This window comes from Mobula hypostoma, chromosome 9 (assembly GCF_963921235.1).
Source record: "Mobula hypostoma chromosome 9, sMobHyp1.1, whole genome shotgun sequence".
NCBI classification, from domain to species: domain Eukaryota; kingdom Metazoa; phylum Chordata; class Chondrichthyes; order Myliobatiformes; family Myliobatidae; genus Mobula; species Mobula hypostoma.
Genome location: NC_086105.1, coordinates 84,212,013 through 84,231,411, shown reverse-complemented (window position 1 = coordinate 84,231,411; position 19,399 = coordinate 84,212,013). Strand labels below are relative to the sequence as shown.

General features: G+C 42.7%; 1 protein-coding gene across 3 annotated transcripts in view; it reads left to right on the top strand.

Moving 5' to 3' along the window:
- Positions 1–19,071, top strand: part of LOC134351825 (voltage-dependent calcium channel gamma-3 subunit-like) — an 88,114-nt gene extending 69,043 nt beyond the window's left edge. For all 3 annotated transcript variants that reach the window (XM_063058565.1, XM_063058563.1, XM_063058564.1), the window contains one exon: positions 18,193–19,071. In XM_063058565.1, the coding sequence (XP_062914635.1) occupies positions 18,193–18,710 (518 nt within the window). In that variant the 3' untranslated portion in view covers positions 18,711–19,071. The remainder of the gene's footprint in view (positions 1–18,192) is intronic.
- The last annotated feature ends 328 nt before the right edge of the window (positions 19,072–19,399 follow it).

Below are 19,399 nucleotides of genomic sequence, written 5' to 3'. Positions count from 1 at the left end.
AGTTTATTAGGTTGTAAATTCATTTTTTAAGCTTTAGAATTGTAGAGAAAATAGATTTCCAAAACTGTTTCAATACAGAACACGACCAAAACAAATGTGTCAATGTAGCTGTCTCAGTTTTGCATCTATCACACTGACTATCAACATTAGGAAATATTTTAGACAGTCTCTCCTTTGTCAAATAGTAATGATGTACAATTTTAAATTGAATTAGAGAGTGACTGGCACAAATCGAAGAAGAGTTAACCAACTTCAAAATTCGCAAGCAATCCTCTGTTATCAAGATCAAAGTTGCTGGTGAATGCAGCAGGCCAGGCAGCATCTCTAGGAAGAGGTACAGTCGACGTTACAGGCCAAGTCCCTTCGTCAGGACTAACTGAAGGAAGAGTTAGTAAGAGATTTGAAAGTGTGAGGGGGAGGGGGAGATCCAAAATGATAGGAGAAGACAGGAGGGGGAGGGATGGAGCCAAGAGCTGGGCAGGTGATTGGCAAAGGGGATATGAGCGTAGGTGTTCAGCAAAACGATCTCCCAGTCTGCGTCGGGTCTCGCCAATATATAGAAGGCCACATCAGGAGCGCCGGACACAGTATATCACCCCAGCCGACTCACAGGTGAAGTGTCGCCTCACCTGGAAGGACTGCTCACCGGCCTTCTATATATTGGTGAGACCCGATGCAGACTGGGAGACCGCTTTGCTGAACACCTACGCTCTGTCCGCCAGAGAAAGCAGGATCTCCCAGTGGCCACACATTTTAATTCCACATCCCATTCCCATTCTGACATGTCTATCCACGGCCTCCTCTACTGTAAAGATGAAGCCACATTCAGGTTGGAGGAACAACACCTTATATTCCGTCTGGGTAGCCTCCAACCTGATGGCATGAACATCGACTTCTCTATGTTCCGCTAATGCCCCACCTCCCCCTCGTACCCCATCCGTATTTATTTTTATACACACATTCTTTCTCTCACTCTCCTTTTTCTCCCTCTGTCCCTCTGACTATACCCCTTGCCCATCCTCTGGGTTTCCCCCCCCCCTTGTCTTTCTCCCCGGACCTCCTGTCCCATGATCCTCTCATATCCCCTTTGCCAATCACCCGCCCAGCTCTTGGCTCCATCCCTCCCCCTCCTGTCTTCTCCTATCATTTTGGATCTCCACCTCCCCCTCACACTTTCAAATCTCTTACTAACTCTTCCTTCAGTTAGTCCTGACGAAGGGTCTTGGCCTGAAACGTCGACTGTACTTCTTCCTAGAGATGCTGCCTGGCCTGCTGCGTTCACCAGCAACTTTGATGTGTGTTGCTTGAATTTCCAGCATCTGCAGAATTCCTGTTGTTTGCTCTGTTATCAAGATCATGTTAAGCTCTCTTTCCCAATCTTGCTTAATCTTAAGTGAAGGATAATTGTACTGTTGTGATAGTAAATTATAATTTTTTTTCCCAATAAAACCTTTCACTAAAGGATTCATTTTTAAAATAATTTCTAACAGGTCAGAATCTTGTATATTTGGACAATTAATTAAATATTCTTGTAAGAAATATCTGACCTGAAGATATTGCAAGAAGTGTGAGTACGAGAGAGAACATTTAGTTACTAATTTCTCAAAAGACGTCAATTGGCCTTCTTGGAACAGATCCGTGAAGGAATAAACTCCTTTATTCCTCGAAAGAGAAAAGGTAGAATCACCAAGTGAAGGTTTAAATAAATAGTTTCGATAAATCAAACTAAGAAGGTTAAATTTTTTAAGATTAAAAGAATTACAAAACTGGTACCAAATTCGTAATGACTGCTTAATCATAGGATATAAATTTAGAATAGGAATTTTGGCTAGTTGTACAAGTAAAGAAGCTCCTAATAACAAAATTAAGTAAAATTGTTTCACAGCTTTCAATTCCAAATCAACCCAAGGTGGTCGTTCATTTTTATCAGTCCAATATAACCAAGAACATTCATAACATATATTAACAGCCCAATGATACATTCTTAAATTAGGCAGAGCAAGACCTCCATCCTTTTTTAATTTTTGTAAATGTTACTTTCCAATTCTTGGTCCTTTATTCCAAACAAAAGATGAAATAATAGAATCAACCTGATCAAAAAAACTTTTAAAAAATATTTTGAAATACATATAAAAATTTTGGTAAAATCATAATTTTATCTGCATGAATTCGGCCAGCTAATGAAAGTGTAAGTGGATTCCATCTACAAAATAATTACTTCATAAGATCCACTAAGGGAACCAAATTAGCTCTATAAAGGCATCCATAATTTTTAGTGATGATAACACCTAAATATTTAAAAGAGTCTGTAACTTTAAAAGGAATGTCACCCTCCAGCAATTCTAGTTTAACCCCTCCCCAGTAGCCCTAGCAAATCACCCTGCCAGAATATTGGTCCCTCTTGGATTCAAGTGCAACCTGTCCTTTTTGTACAGGTCACACCTGCCTCAAAAGAGTTCCCAATGATCCAGAAATCTGAATCCCTGCCCCCTGCTCCAATCCCTCAGCCACGCATTTATCCTCCACCTCACTCTATTCCTATACTTACTGTCACGTGGCACAGGCAGTAATCCCGAGATTACTACCTTTGAGGTCCTGCTTCTCAACTTCCTTCCTAACTCCCTGTCGTCAGTTTTCAGGACCTCCTTCTTTTTCCTACCTATGTTGTTGGTACCAATATGCTCAGATGGAACTTGAAATTAAAGTAGGTGTAATGAGTAGATTAAAAAGAGTGTAACCAGGGAATGAATAAAGACAGAGGGAGTGGGTAAGGTATTTAATGTTTCAACTTCATCCATATTCACTAAGAAGGAACGACATTATAGTTGGAGATTCATTCGTGAAGAGGAAGTATTTCATTTCTGTTGAAGGAGATATTAAATGCAAAACACACAACATGCTAGAAAAACACAGTGGGTCTATAGAGAGTAATTACTCTCTATAGCATCTATAGAGAGTAATAACGAATTGATGACTAGGGCCGGGACCCTTCATCGTGACTGGAAAGGAAGGGGGATGAAGTCAGAAGAAGTAGGTGCAGGGGAGGGGACGGAGTACAAGCTGGATGGTGATAGGTGAAGCTAGGAGAGGGGAAATGTAAGTGGTGAGAGGATGAAATGATAAACTGGGAGGTGATAGAAGAGTGGACCATGGGAGAAAGGGATGGAGAAAGAGCACCACAGAAATGTGATAAGCAGGTGAAGAGAAGAGAGGTGTAAGAGGGGAGCCTGAATGAGGAATGGAAAATGTGAGGGTGGAGGGAAGAAATTAATGTTTATGCCGTCAGTTTGGAGGTTACCCAAGTGGAATATGAGGTGTTGTTGCTCCAACATGACAGTGGCAGTAGAAGAGGCCATGGGCCGACATGTTGGATAGGGAATGGGAAGTGGAATTAAAATGGTTAGTCACCAGGAACCCCTACCTGTTTTGGATGGAGCAAAGGTCCCCCAGTCTTTGTCGGGTCTCACCAATGTAGAGGAGGTCATACTGGACACAGCAGTAGATGACTCCAACATACTTACAAGTGAAGTGTTGCCTCAACTGGAAGGAATGTTTGGGGTCCTGAATGGTGGTGAGAGAGGAGGTGTAGCAGTTGTGCCATTTGCAGGGATAAACGCCAGGAATGAGATCAATGGAGAGGGATGAATTTGACAAGAGAGACGGGTTACACATGAACAACAAGGGGACCAATATCCTTGCAGGGAGGTTTGTCAGTGCTTTTGAGAAGGGTTTAAACTGGATTTGCAGGGGGATGGGAACCAGAATGCCAGAGCAGATAGTGGAGCAGGGGTGAAAATAAATGATGTTAAAAGTTCATGCAAAGTCACAAACAGAAGGGTTGTGTGTGGTGGTAATAATCTTCTGAGGTGTGTCTATTTCAATGTAAGGAGTATTGTGGGAAAGGCTGACGAGCTGAGGGCGTGGATTGACATATGGAATAACGACATTACAGCCATTAATGAAACTTGGCTACAGGGGAGGCAGGACTGGCGGCTTAATGTTCCAGGGTTCTGATGTTCCAGATGTGATAGAGGCAGAGGAATGAAGGGTTGGGGGGAGGGGTGGCATTGCTAGTCAGGGAAAATGTTATAGCAGTGCTCAGGCAGGACCGATTAGAAGGCTTGTCTACTGAAGCCATATGGGTGGAGTTGAAAAGCAGGAAAGGTGTAACCACATTAATGGGGTTGTATTATAGACCACCCAATAGTCAGCGAGAATTGGAGGCGCAAATCTGCTGAGAAATAGCAGACAACTGCAGGAAACATATAGTTGTAATAGTAGGGGATTTTAATTTTCCACATATTGATTGGGATTCCCATACTGTTAAAGGTCTAAATGGGTTTGAGTTTGTAAAATGTGTTCAGGAAAGTTTTCTAAATCAATAGAGGTACCAACCAGAGAGGATGCAATATTAGATCTCCTATTAGGAAATGAGTTAGGACAGGTGACAGAAGTGTGTGTTGGGTAACACTTTGGTTCCAGTGATCGTAACACCATTAGTTTCAACTTGATCATGGATAAAGATTGATCTGGTCCTCGGGTTGAGGTTCTAAACTAGAAAAAGGCCAAATTTGAAGAAATGAGAAAGGATCTAAAAAGTGTGGATTGGGACAGGTTGTTCTCTGGCAAGGATGTGATTGGTAAGTGGGAGGCCTTCAAAGGAGAAATTTTGAGAGTGCAGAGTTTATATGTTCCTGTCAGGATTAAAGGCAAAGTGAATAAGAATAAGGAACCTTGGTTCTCAAGGGATATTGTAACTCTGATAAAGAAGAAGACAGGGATGTATGACAGAGATGTAGGAAACAGGGAGCAAATAAGGTGCTTGAGGAGTATAAAAAGTGCAAAAAATATTTAAGGAAGAAATCAGGAGGGCTAAAAGAAGACATGAGGTTGCTTTGGCAGTCAAGGTGAAGGATAATCCAAAGAGCTTCTTCAGGTATATTAAGTGCAAAAGGATAATAAGGGATAAAATTGGTCCTCTTGAAGATCAGAGTGGTCGGCTATGTATAGAACCAAAAGAAATGGGGAAGATCTTAAATGTTTTTTTTGCATCTGTATTTACTAAGGAAACTGGCATGGAGTCTATGAAAATAAGGCAAACAATCAGTGAGGTCACGGAACCTGTACAGATTGAAGAGGAGGAGGTGCTTGCTATCTTGAGGCAAATCAGAGTAGATAAATCCCCAGGACCTGACAGGGTATCCCCTTGGACCTTGAAGGAGACTAGTGTTGAAATTGCAGGGGCCCTGGCAGATGTGTTTAAAATGTCGGTATCTACGGGTGAGGTGCCGGAGGATTGGAGGATAGCTCTTGTTGTTCTGTTGTTTAAAAAAGGCTCTTAAAAGTAATCTGGGAAATTATAGGCCGGTAAATTTGACGTCGGTAGTAGATAAATTATTGGAAGGCGTACTAAGAGATAGGATCTACAGTTATTTGGATAGACAGGGACTTATTAGGGAGAGTCAACATGTCTTTGTGCATGGTAGGTCATGTTTAACAAATCTATTGGAGTTTTTCAAGGAGGTTACCAGGAAGGTGGATGAAGGGAAGGCAGTGGATATTGTCTACATGGACTTCAGTAAGGCCTTTGACAAGGTCCCGCATGGGAGGTTAGTTAGGAAAATTCAGTCGCTAGGTGTACATGGAGAGGTAGTAAATTGGATTAGACATTGGCTCAATGGAAGAAGCCAGAGAGTGGTAGTGGAGGATTACTTCTCTGAGTGGAGGCCTGTGACTAGTGGTGTGCCACAGGGATCAGTGCTGGGTCCATTGTTATTTTTCATCTATATCAATGATCTGGATAATAATGTGGTAAATTGGATCAGCAATTTTGCTGATGATAGAAAGATTGGAAGTGTAGTGGACAGTGAGGAAGGTTTTCAGAGCCTGTAGAGGGATTTGGATCAGCTGGAAAAATAGGCTGAAAAATGGTAGATGAAGTTTTAAACAGACAAGTGTGAGGCATTGCACTTTGGAAGGACAAACCAAGGTAGAACATACAAGATAAATGCTAGGGCACTGAGGAGTGCAGTAGAACAGGGATCTGGGAACACAGATACAAAATTCCCTATAAGTGGCATCACAGGTAGATAGGGTCATAAAGAGAGCTTTTGGTACATTGGCCTTTATAAATCAAAATATTGAGTATACGAGTTGGAATGTAATGGTGCGGTTGTATAAGGCACTGGTGAGGCCGAATTTGGAGTACTGTGTGTAGTTTTGGTCACCAAATTACAGGAAGGATATTAATAAGGTTGAAAGAGTGTAGAGAAGGTTTACATGATGTTGCCGGGACTTGAGAAAGTGAGTTACAGAGAAAGGTTGAATAGGTTAGGACTTTATTCCCTGGAGTGTAGAAGAATGAGGGGGGATTTGATAGAGGTATATAAAATTATGATGGGTATAGATAGAGTGAATGCAAGCAGACTTTTTCCACTGAGGCTAGGGGAGAAAAAAAAACAGAGGACGTGGGTTAAGGGTGAAGGGTGAAAAGTTTAAAGGGAACATGGAGGGGGGCTTCACACAGAGAGTGGTGGGAGTGTGGAATGAGCTGCCAGATGAAGTGGTAAATGCGGGCTCACTTTTAAAATTTAAGAAAAACTTGGACAGGTATATGGATAAGAGATGTATGGAAGGATATGGTCCAGGTGCAGGTCAGTGGTACTAGGCAGAAAAGGGGCTCAGCACAGCCAAGAAGGGCTAAAGGGCCTGTTTCTTTGCTATAATGTTCTATGGTTCTAAGAGAGTCATGGAGAAAGTGATCCCTGCTGAAAGTGGGAAGGTAAAGATATGTTTGGTGATAAGATCCCACTGAAGGCATTGGAGATTGGGGAGAATGTTTTGGATATGATGGCTCGTGGGGTGGCAGATAAGGATGAGGAATTGTTATGGCAGCGGGAAGATTGGATGAGGGTAGATATCTGGGAAATTGAGGAGATGTGGATGGGGGCTTTATCAATAGTAAAGGAAGGGAAACCCTGATCTTTGAGGAAGGACACCCGAGATGTTTTGGAAAGGAAAGCCTCATCTTGAGAGTAGATACAATGGAATAGAAGAACTGAGAAAATAGAATGACATTTTTAGAATTGACAGGTTTATAAGAGATAATTAACCGAGTGAATTTAAAGGCAGGGTGGAAGTTGGGGAAAAAGTTAATGAAATTGATGAGCTCAACATGGGTACAGTAGGCAGCTCCAATACAGTCATAAATATAGTGCAGAAAGAGTTGGGAAGCATTATCAGGGAAGGCTTGGGACTGTTATTAGACAGGTATTAGATGTCTTGGTGTTTGTAAAGTTAACTAACTCCCCAGAACCTAATGAGATATATCCTAGGTGGCAAGGGAGGAGATTGCTGGGGTTCTGAAAGAGATGCTTCACTCTGCTGGCCACAGATGAGGTGTCAGAATTCTGAAGAGAATGGACCAGTAAGGCCTTTGGCCAAGGGTCACATGGGAGATTGGCCTGGAAGATTACAGCCGTGAGATCCCAAGCTCGTTGACAAAGTGGATCCAGAATTGCTTTGGTAGCAGAGCATGATGTTGGAGGTTTGCCATTATAAGTGGAAGCCTGTAACCAGTAGTTTGCTACAGAGATTAGTGCTGGAACCCTCACTGTTATAAATGCATTAACACTTAAATGGAAACAGAGGTGAAGAGGTGTGACCATACGTTTGCAGAGGACACAAAAATGAGTATTGTTGACAGTGAAGCGGATGATCTGAAACAGTATTTGCTATTGATCAGCAATGGCAAATGGAATTTATTTCTAAAGTGAAGCATTTTGGGCATCTCATATGAATAGCAAATGATAAATGAATGTTTGGGCCTGAGGGAGTACAGAAAAAAATCTGAAGCCCACATTCTTTGTATGTGTGAGCCACTCACAATGTAGGATTTCAAATGAGTTAGTTCAGGGTTTGAAAATTCCACACTTGACCGAACAGATGCTGCTCAACCAGAGTTCCTCCAGCATCATTTGTTGCTCAATTCCAGTATCTGCAGTCTCTTGTGTCTCCACTGTCACAGTTTCCTTTACGGCAAAGAAAACAACCTCAGCTCATCAGTCTTTCCTCAGAACAATAAGTGTCCATCTTTCTTGCAGTGTGGTACCAGAACTCTGCACTCTGTTTCAGCTTTGATTGTGCAAGTGTTTTACACAGTCTCACTGTGACTTTGTTCTTGGATTCTATATATTCAGCATACCCCAATGTCACCTGAATGACTTTACCTCCTAAGATATTCCAATTCCTTTGTTCCTTCTCACTCCTTAGGATCTTATTGTGTATACCTCTGAACTGATTTGAATATCAAGGCAAGAAGGTCATACTGAACCTGTGTTAAATGCCAGTCTTACTTCAACAACACTAGTGGATGGAACTACAGAGTGACTGGGGCAGAGATCCAACAGGGATGCAAAAGCAACACACATAAAAGTTGCTGGTGAACGCAGCAGGCCAGGCAGCATCTCTAGGAAGAGGTGCAGTCGACGTTTCAACACACATAAAAGTTGCTGGTGAACGCAGCAGACCAGGCAGCATCTCTAGGAAGAGGTGCAGTCGACGTTTCAGGCCGAGAGTCCTGACGAAGGGTCTCGGCCTGAAACGTCGACTGCACCTCTTCCTAGAGATGCTGCCTAGCCTGCTGCGTTCACCAGCAACTTTTATGTGTGTTGCTTGAATTTCCAGCATCTGCAGAATTCCTGTTGTTTGAGGGATGCAAAAGGCTGCCCAGCATCTTGTATTCTGCAATTCAATGGTTCCACAATTGGAGTTTACAGCATTTATGTTGGGGAGAGTTGACAAGACCAGATCCCACCCCCAAGGTGTGGAGAAAGATGGCTGACATTCACATTCTCCTATTTCCTGCACTCAAGAGGACAATAGGTTTAGTTTTACATCATGATCTTGTGCAGCAAGTTTCCAGCCTGGTCCCTCTGCCCACAAGAATTCAGGACCAGCAAAACCTGAAGATTCAACCTTGAGATTGTTAAGGATCTCAGAATCACTCTAATTTCCTTGCTCTGCAAATTTCTTCTGAGGAGTCTTTATTAGGCTGAGTGACTGAAGATGATACATGACTCCCATCTTCAGGGAGAGCTAATTGCACTCTGTGGTATTCATACTCATGAGAAGCAAGAGTAAATGGGAACTCCCGAAATGTGCAATCGTGAAGAAAGGTTATGGCCTTTGGTGAAATTGGAGAGTTGGTTACTTATTCCTTCTTGGATAGTCGATATGTTGTCCACAACAGTTCCGCCTCCAGACTGTTCTGGGTGGGGGTGGGGGTGTGAGCAGTATCTTAGTGACAGGCATAATATGATGCAGAAAATGTGGTGGGGAAGATGGGCAAGATGAGGGGAAGGGAGAGAAAGAGAAGGAAGAAGTAGGGAATGCAAAAGTAACATAACAGAATGGAGAGTCGAAGGAGAAGGGAGAGAGGAAGAGAAGAGAGAGGTTTGGGAGAGAGGGAGAGGAGAGGTTGGGGAGGGAGGGAAGGGAGTGGTTGGGGAGGGAGAGGCAAAGAAGGGAGTAGTTGGGGAGGGAGAAAGGGAGAGGAGCGGTTGGAGAGGGAGAGAGGGGAAAAAAGGGAGTGGTTGGGGATGAGAGGAGAGGTTGGGGGAGGGAGAGGGGTAAGAGGTAAAGAAGGAGGAGGAATGTGAATGGGGACAGAGAGAAGGATGGCAGAGTAGAGGAGGTGGGAGAGAGAGGAAAGTGATGAGGTGATAATGGAGAGTGATAAGGGGAAGAGTGAGGAATAGGAGAACGGGGAAATGAGTAGGTTTCTTCTCTCTGGATCTTCACACAAAGGGAGGTGATGACAAGAGAATTCACCAGCTACCAGGAAGCAGATCAGCTATGTTAGTCACATAGCTTTGACTGACGGAATTCCTCATGGCTCTCTGTTAGAGCAACCAAATGAGTCCCAATCTCCCACACTTTCCTCATGTCCTGGGATATTCTCTGGACCACTGGACCAGAGATCTAGACCACTGCTCTGGACAACTCTCCAGCCCAGATCTTTTGCTTACTGTCTAAGCCTCTTGATTTAATCTATCGTATTTGTCCACTACCACCACTGGCAGTACATTAAAGGCACCCACCACTTTTGTTGAATTTACCCCCCTCACATTTAATGCATTGCTTCTGGTATTAGTCATTTCAACCCTGGGAAAAAGATTCTGGCTGTCTACTCTATCCATGCCTCCCAGAATCTTATAAACTTCTATCAGGTCTCCCCTCAGTATCCACTGCTCCAGAAAGCCAATCCCAGTTTGTCCATATCTTCTATGGGCAAGCCAATTCTAAATCAAAACAGCAAAGCCACTGTGGATCCCATCATCTCAGTATTCTGGATGAACCTACCATGAGAGACCTTGTCAAACTCTTTACTGGAATTCATGTCAACAATATTCACAGCTCTATCTTCATCAATCACATTTGTCACCTGCTCAAAACCTCAGTCAAGTTTTAGTAAGATATGACATGCCTCACACAAAGTCATGCAGATTGTCTCTAATTGGGCTATAGTTTTCCAAATGTTTATAATCCTATCTCCAAGAATCCTCTCTAATAGCTTCCTAACCACTGACGTAGGACTCACTGATCTATAGATTCCAAGATTAGCCCTTTGTCCCTTCTTGAACAGTGGAACAAGATTAGTGACTCATCAATCATCCAGGATCTTGCCTATGACTAGAAAGGACACAAAGAATTTTGTCAAGGCCCCAGCAATCTCATCACTTTCCACTCTTAATACCTGGTGTATATCCCATAAGGTCCTTTGGATTTACTTACCTTAATATTCTTAACAAGGCCCAACACTACCTCTTTCTTTCTTCTCAAAATGCCTTTGCATATTTGCACACTCCAAACTGATCTTAACATCATCCAAGCAACACACACAAAATGCTGGAGGAACTCAGCAGGCCAGGCAGCATCCTCCATATCCTCCTCCTTGGTAAATATCTCCCAACTCCAAACACATGTTCTCTCCTATATCCCTGTGTGGTTCTACCCTCTCCCTCATTATTCTCTTGCTCTTGATATATGTATAGAATGCCAGGATTCTCACATAATCATTGATTTATATGCACAGAAATGTGCCTTTTGGCCCACTGGTCCATGCTGACCAAGTTACTCAATCAAACTAGTCCCATTTGCCAAGTGTTTGGCCCATAACCACCTAAATATTTCCAACCCATGTTCCTTTTAAAAGTTGTTATTGTGCCTATCTGAACCACTTCCTCTGGCAGCTCAATCCACATACACACCCCTCTTTGTGTAAAAAAAAGAAAAGTTTCCCCTCGAGTTCCTATCCTCTCACCTTCAATCTATGTCCTCTGGTTCATGATTTTCTGATCTTCAGCAAAAGACCAAGTGCATTCACCCTCCCTATGCTCCTATAATTTTATATGACTCTGTAAGATTGAATCTCAGTTTCCTATGCTCCAATGAATAAAGTCCTAGCCTTTCCAATCTCTCCCTGTAACTCAGCCCCTCAAGTCCTGATGATATTCTTGTAAAACCTTTCTGCACTCTTTCCCATTTAATAATATTCTTCTTACATTTCTTTGGTTCTTTCATCAGGGTGACCAAAACCTAGTGCAGCCTTACCAGTATTCTGTATAACCAAACTTGTATAGTCATTGTCCTGATTTCTGAAGGCCAGCATGCCAAAATTCTTCTACATCTCCCTGTCTACCTGTGAATACACATTAACACTTCTCTGTTAGGTACTACTTGTACTTCAAGATCCCTTTATTCTACAACACCCCTCTGGGTCCTGCCCTTCACTTGAAATCCCAACCTGGATGTGGCTTTGCAAGATGCACCAAATTTCGCTTATTAGAATTAAATTCCGTCTACCTTTACATAGTCCACTTAGTGATCATGATCTACCTGTAATTTTGATAACCTTTATTGTACACTATACCATCCATTTTGTGTCATCTGAAATCATTAAGCATGCTTGGTACTATCATTGGATCTAGTTGATCCATCTGTATTCCATTTGATCCAACTGAATCCACTATTTGATCCTACTGGAGAATCATTGATCTCTTTAATCCAATTCACCGAGAAATTATCAAGGCCTCTCCTAGCTCTTTAATTTCCTTCATGAATTCTTTTCCAGCTTCTCTATAATCCAAAAAGGTTCCATCTGATTTTAGCTTCCTAAATCTTACATGCACTTCCTTTCCCTTCTTGACGAAATTCACCAGCTGATTTAAATTCACCATCTGATGTAAATTTATCACATTTACATCAAAACATACGGTGAAATGTGTCAATTACATTAACAACCAAGGATGTGCTGGAGAAAGCCCGCAAATGTTGCCTCCCCCCCCCCCCCCATTGTGGCTACAACGTAATGAGCCCACAGTGCTCAGCAGGACAACACAGAACACAACAAAACAGAACATAACAAGCCAACAACAGCAGAACCTATCTCTCTCTCTCCCTCGCCCTCCCCCCTCTCCCCCTCCTTCCCCCCTCCTTCTCCCCCTTCCCCCCTCCTTCCCCCCTCCTTCCCCCCTCCTTCCCCCCTCCTTCCCCCCTCCTTCCCCCCTCCTTCCCCCCTCCTTCCCCCCTCCTTCCCCCCTCCTTCCCTCCTTTCCCCCTCCCCCTCACCCCTTCCCTCCTCTCCCCTCTCCCCCCCTCCCGCACACAATCCTCCAGTTATCTTTTGCTTCTTGACACTTCCATCCTTGTCCGTCCTTCTTACTGGAACATATTCATCCTGTAGTCTGTGCAGTTGGTCTGTAAACTCCCTCCACATGTCAGATGTGGGCTTGCCCAAAAGCAGTTGTTCCCAATCCTGCCTAATACTCTTGTAATTTGCCTTGCATAAATTTAATATTCTCCTGCAATATCTATACCTATTCTTATTCGTAGCTATCTTAAAGTCTTGTGATCATTTCCCTAACTGTTCTCCCACTGAAAGGTGAGTCACCTGGCCAGGCTCATTACACGACTATGGCCCTTTCTCTTGTTGGATTATCTATCTATCTCTCCTGGATGCATCTAAAAAAATTCTACCTTCTCTAAGTCCCTTACACTAAAGAGGTCCTAGTCTATATTGAGGAAGATGAAGTTACCCATGGCACCAACCTTTCTGTTTCTTAATCTGCTTGTATATCTTTTCCTCAATGGGGATTGGCATGAGGATTAGGATTAAGGGTTCCATGGAATAATTCCATCAAAATGATAGCACCTTTCTTATTTTTCAGTTCTGCCCATTTAGATCAGTGGAAGTGCCCTTCGTTATGTCTCGTGGGAATCCTTGAAGAAATTGCTTGGTCCCTGGCAGAGATATTTGTATCGTATTTAGCATGGGTGAGGTACAGGACTTCTGGAATGTGGCTAATGTCATGTCTTAATTTAGGAAGGGCTGCAATGACTACAGGTCGGTGAGCCTAACTTTGATGGTGGGGAAGTTACTGGAGAGACTGAGAACCATGATTTATCTGTGTTCTAAGGGGCACAGATTGATTAGGGGTAGTCAGCAAGGCTTGTTTCACAAATAAAAATAAGCCATATGCCATGTTTCACTAATGTAATGCAGTTTTCTGAAGAGGTGATCAAGAGGACTGATGAAGGTCGGGTAGAAAATACAGTCTATGTGGCTTTTGAAAAAGATCCACATGGTAGGCTACTCCAGTATTGGAGATCCAGGTAGCTACCCATTTGGATATAAAATTGACTGGGTGGAATGAGAAAGAGGTTTGTAATGGACACTTTTTACACAATGGAGTCCTGTGACAAGTGTGTACCACATGGATCAGTGTTGGCTCACGTTGTGTTTGTCATATCTATGATTGACTTGGTCTGATTCGTTAGTCTGCTGATAGTGGTGATGTAGGCCATCTAAGATTATAATAGGAACTTGTTTAAATGAGAAGTGGACAAAGAAGTGGCTGATGGAATTAATTGAGATAAGTACAGTGATGCCTTGTGGGAAGTTAAACTAGAGCAGTACAAACACAATGAATAATATGGCCCCGAGGAGTATTATAGAACAGAGACACTTAGGGGATACATGTATACTGTTCCTTAAAATGATAGCACAGGTAGAAAAGTGGTGAAGAAGGCCAACCTTCTGTAGCTAATAAAGTAGACACTTAAGTGTATGTTCATAGTCTTCTGCTGCTGTTGCCCATCAACTTCAAGATGATCATCTGCAAACCACTGTTGTAACTCATGTTTATTTGAGTTACTGTCCCCTTGAACCAGTCTGGCAATTCTTTGACTTATCTCAACAAGGCATTTTTGCCCACAGAACTGCTGCTCTCTGTATTTCTTTTTTGTTTTCACACCATTCTCTGTAAATTCTAGAAACTGTTATGCCTGAAAATCCCAGGAGATCAGGAGTTTCCAAGGTACAAACATACATAAATCATATCTGACACCACATCACATTTCTTCCCCATTCTGAAGTTTGGTCTGAACAACAACTGAACCTCCTGACCATATTTGCATGCCTTTATGCATTGAGTTCTTACCACATTATTGGCTGTTTATATATATATTGTTATTAACAAGCAAGCACACAGGTATACCTAATGTAGTGGCCACTGAGAATGCAGCCTGTTTGGCATGAGCTCATTGGTTCAAAGGGCCAAATAATGTATGAATGTATGGCTCCAAGTGCCATCCTCACACAGGGAGTCTGACCACCTCCAACATGATCCTTGAGTTTAGGGGTACTGCCCACATCCCACAGTAAATAAATGCACTGATCTCTGGAATGTGGGCAGTACACATCGCAGTCACATGCCCAATTACCCAGGATGTGCACAGAATGCATTTTCAGATAGTCAGTGCATTGCATGAGAGAAAGCATCCTGCCAGGTTTTATCTCGGCCTGGTATGGCAACTGCTCTGTTCTGAACTGTCAGAGTCTGTAAATAACGGGAAACACTGACCAGTCCATTACAAGCTTAAAATGTGCATTCATCAAGTCCCACTTCATGCTGTGTTGGTTCAGTAAAGATCATAAGGCCATAAGACATCGGAGCAGAATTAGGCCACTCAACCCATCGATCCTTCTCCACCATTCCATCATGGCTGATCCCAGATCCCACTCAACCCCATATACCAGCCTTCTTGTTATATCCTTCGATGCCCTAAACAATCAGGAAATTATTAACTTCTGCTTTAAATATATCCATGGATTTGGTTTCCACTGAAGAACATTCCACATTTTCACCACTCTCCTTGCCTCTGTTTTAAAAGATAGCCCCTCAATTTTGAGGCTGTGCCCTCTAGTTCTGGATACCCCCACCATAGGAAACATCCTCTCCACATCCAACCTATCTGATCCTTTCAACATTTAACAGGTTTCAGTAAGATCCCTCTGCATTCTTGTAAGTTCCAGTGAGTACAGCCCAAAGGTGTCAAACACTCCTCATATGTTAACCCGGAATTCCCAGAATCATCCTCGTGAACCTCCTCTGGTCTCTCTCCAATGACAATACAGCCTTTCTGAGATAAGGGGCCCAAAACTATTGACAAAACTCCAAGTGCCGCCTAACTGGTGTGTTATAAATACTCAGCATTATTTCCTTGCTTTTATGTTCTATTCCCCCAGAAATAAATGCCAGCATTGCATTTGCCTTCTTTACCATAAACTCAACCTGTAAATTAACCTTCTGGGAATCTTGCATGAGGACTCCTAAGTCCCTCTGCATGTCAGATGTTTGAACCTTCTCTCCATTTTGATAATCATCTACACTATTGTTCCTTTTACAAAAATACACTGCAAATCGCATTGCTTCTTCAGCACTACCTACCCTTCCACATATTTTCATATCATACACAAATTTTGCCACAAAGCCATCAATTCCATTATCCAAATCATTGACAAATAATGTGAAAAGTAGTGGTCCCCATATTGACTCCTGAAGAACACCACTAGTCCCTGGCAGCCAACCAGAAAAGGCCCCCTTTATTCCAACTCGCTGCCTCCTGCCTGTCAGTCATTCCTCTACCCTGTAATGCTTTAGGATTTTATCTTGTTAAGCAGCTTCATGTGTGGCACCTAATCGAATGCACTCTGAAAATCCAAGTAAGTGACATCCACTGCCTCTCCTTTGTCCACCCTGCTTGCTACTTCCTTGAAAAATGCTAACTGATTTGTCAAGCAAGGTTTCCCTTAACAGAAACCATGCGGACTAACTTATTTGATCATTAGTGTCCAAGTACGCTGTAATCTCATCCTTAATAATAGACTTCAACATTTTCCCAACCACTGAGATTAGGCTAACTGGCCTATCATTTCCTTTCTTTTGCCTTCTTCCCTTAAAGAGTGACCATGCCAGAATCAAGTGATTCTTGAAGATCATGACCAATGCTTCCATTATCTTTCAGCATCCTCTCTCAGGCCTTTGGGATGTAGTCCATCTGGCCCAGGTGATTTATCCACCTTAAGACCTTTGAGTTTGCCAAGCACTTTTTCCTTTGTAATAGCAATGGCACTCACTCCTGTTCCTGACACTCATGGATCTCTGGCACACTGCTGATATTTTCCACAGTGAAGACAGATGCAAAGTACCCATTAAGTTCATCTGCCATTTCTTTGTCCCCCATTACTTCCTCACCAGCATCATTTTCCAGAGGTCTATTATCAACTCTCACCTCCTTTTCACTCCTTATACAACTAGAGGCTGTTAATATCCTGCTTTATATTATTGTCTAGTTTGTGCTCATATTACATCTTTTCCCATCTTATAGATTTTATAGTTGCCTTTTGTTGGATTTTAAAAGCTTCCCAATCATCCAACTTCCCACTTTCTTTTGCTACCTTATATTCTCTTTCCTTGTCTTTCATGTGGTCCTTAACTTCCCTTGTCAGCCACAGTTGCCTACCCCTGCCATTCAAGAACTACTTCGCTGGGACATATTTATCTTGCAATTTGTGAACTATTCTCAAAAACGTCAGCCATCGCTGCTCTGCTGTCATCCTAGCCAGTATCCCCCCCCCAATCCACTTGGCCAAGCTCCTCTCTCATGCCTCTGTAATTCTGTAATTCCACTGCGAAACTGATACATGTGACTTATGCTGCTCCTAACTAAGGGTTCCTTTACATTAAGCTGACTAATAAGATCTGGGTTATTACACAATACCCAATGTAAGATAGCCTTTCCCCAAGTAGGCTCAAGCAGAAGCTGCTCTAAATATCCATTTTGTAGGCATTCAACAAATTCCCTCTCTTACGATCTGACACCAACCTGATTTTCCCAAACCCCCTGCATATTGAAGTCCCCAGCTCCCTTTGCAATCCCAACCCCACATCTTGGCTACTAATTGGAGGCCCATATATGATTCCCACAATGTTTTTTCACCCTTGCAGTTTCTTAACTCCACCCACAAAGATTCAACATTCTCTGACCCTATGTCACCTCTTTCTAAAGATGTAATTCCATCTCTTACCGACAGAGCCACACCACCACCTATGCCTTCCTGCCTGTCCTTTAGATACAAGGTATATCGTTTGATGTTAAGCTCCCAACTATGGCCGCCGTTCAGTCACGACTCAGTGATGCCCACAACATCATACCAATCAATTGCACCACCAGTTCGTCCACCTTATTCGGAATGCTGCTCGCATTTGAATACAACACCTTCAGTCCTACATTCTTCACCCTTTTGAATTTTAAAGCTAACAGTATCACCAGGGATGCCACCTTAGCCATACCCTTTTCTCTCTCCTACTTTCTGGGAGAAGATACTGGAACTTGAATACCCAGTTGTTCAGGTTTAAAAACAACTTCTGCCCCAATCCAATCAGATTTCTAAACCAATCACCTTCTAGAGTACATTCTGGTAATGTGTGAATAGGAATGGGTTAAGGCTGCAGCTAGGGCTTGCTTGTGCTGTGCTGGGATGATCCTCTTTCTTAGCGGCTGTTTCTGAGTGAGCAAAATATTTTTGGCATGCCCCTTCAACAAAATCATCTAGCCATATTCAGTTGTTGCTCACAGGTTTTCTCGGTTCCTGAATCCTTTAACTGGGATCGAATATTACAGCTGGGACTTGCCAGTGAAGTAATTAATTGGCTGGATCCTCTGGATCCTCTTCGATTTACAAAATTACAGAAGTTTTTACAAACTTATGATTCTGTGACATGTTTTGCTTCTTTCTCTGTTATATCGCAGCCTGTAATTATAACCCTGTCATTTCCACTCCTTTAGGTTTAAGCAACATAATAGGAATTATAGTATACATATCAGCAAATGCAGGAGATCCCGCACAGAGCGATACCAAGAAGAACAATTACTCCTATGGATGGTCGTTCTACTTTGGGGCACTGTCGTTCATCATTGCAGAAACAATGGGAGTGTTAGCAGTGCACATGTATATTGAGAAACACCGAATGCTGAGGGTAAAGTCTCCGAACCATGAACTGAAGAAGTCCACACTTGCCCGAATTCCCAGCTACAGGTACCGGTTCCGGCGCAGGTCAAGCTCCCGTTCTACTGAGCCTCGATCAAGGGACTCTTCCCCCATTGGAGGTAAAGGCTACAACACACCACCCTCCACTCAGATATCAATGTATGCGCTCTCCAGAGACTCTTCAAAAGCAGTTGTTTCAACAAACTCGACTTCTGAAAGGAATGCTAAATTCCTGCAGGTTCACAACTGTGTTTCGAAGGAATGGAAAGGAAGTCTCCACTCAAACGCTGCCAACAGGCGAACCACTCCTGTCTAACAGTAGCCAAGGAGGGAGTGTGCCATGATGGTAGAGGCTTCATCACAAGCCTTGGCTCCCTCCCACCAAGCTTAGAATCAAAGATTGAAGACAGGTTGAAAAAGTTTCTAGCAAAGCCACAGGAGATACAATGGCTCCACTTCTGCATGTCCCAACTGAACACCCGGTTTCACCGACTGACCTCCCCTACAGAGCAGTGAATAATTTTAATGAGATGGATTGATATATTCTTACCATTTAAATGCTTAATTTTATTAAATTTTGAAAATAAGAGCACAGTTGAAATCAAATAGTTTAATTGCTAGGAGCACTGAATTTGATGACACACATTGGTGATTTATGTAAAAATTGAATAACAGGAATAAATATACAGGTCATTCAACCTTTGTCATCAGTTGTTATTTGTCAGCCAGTTGGTATGGATACTACCAGCACAGAAAGCAATGAACCCTGGTGGATTATTTTGTGCAGATTGAGAGTACCTGTCGTTAGATATCAGTGCACAGTGTTGAATACAGAGTCATGGAACTCTACAGCACAGAAACAGGCCCTTCAGCTAGTCCATGCCAAATTATTATTATGTTTAGTCCAATCAATTTGCACCTGGACCATAATCCTCCATGTCCTTCCCATCAACATACCTATCTGAGCTTGTGCAGGTAATTGAGGACCTGAGTTTGAGGGAAAGG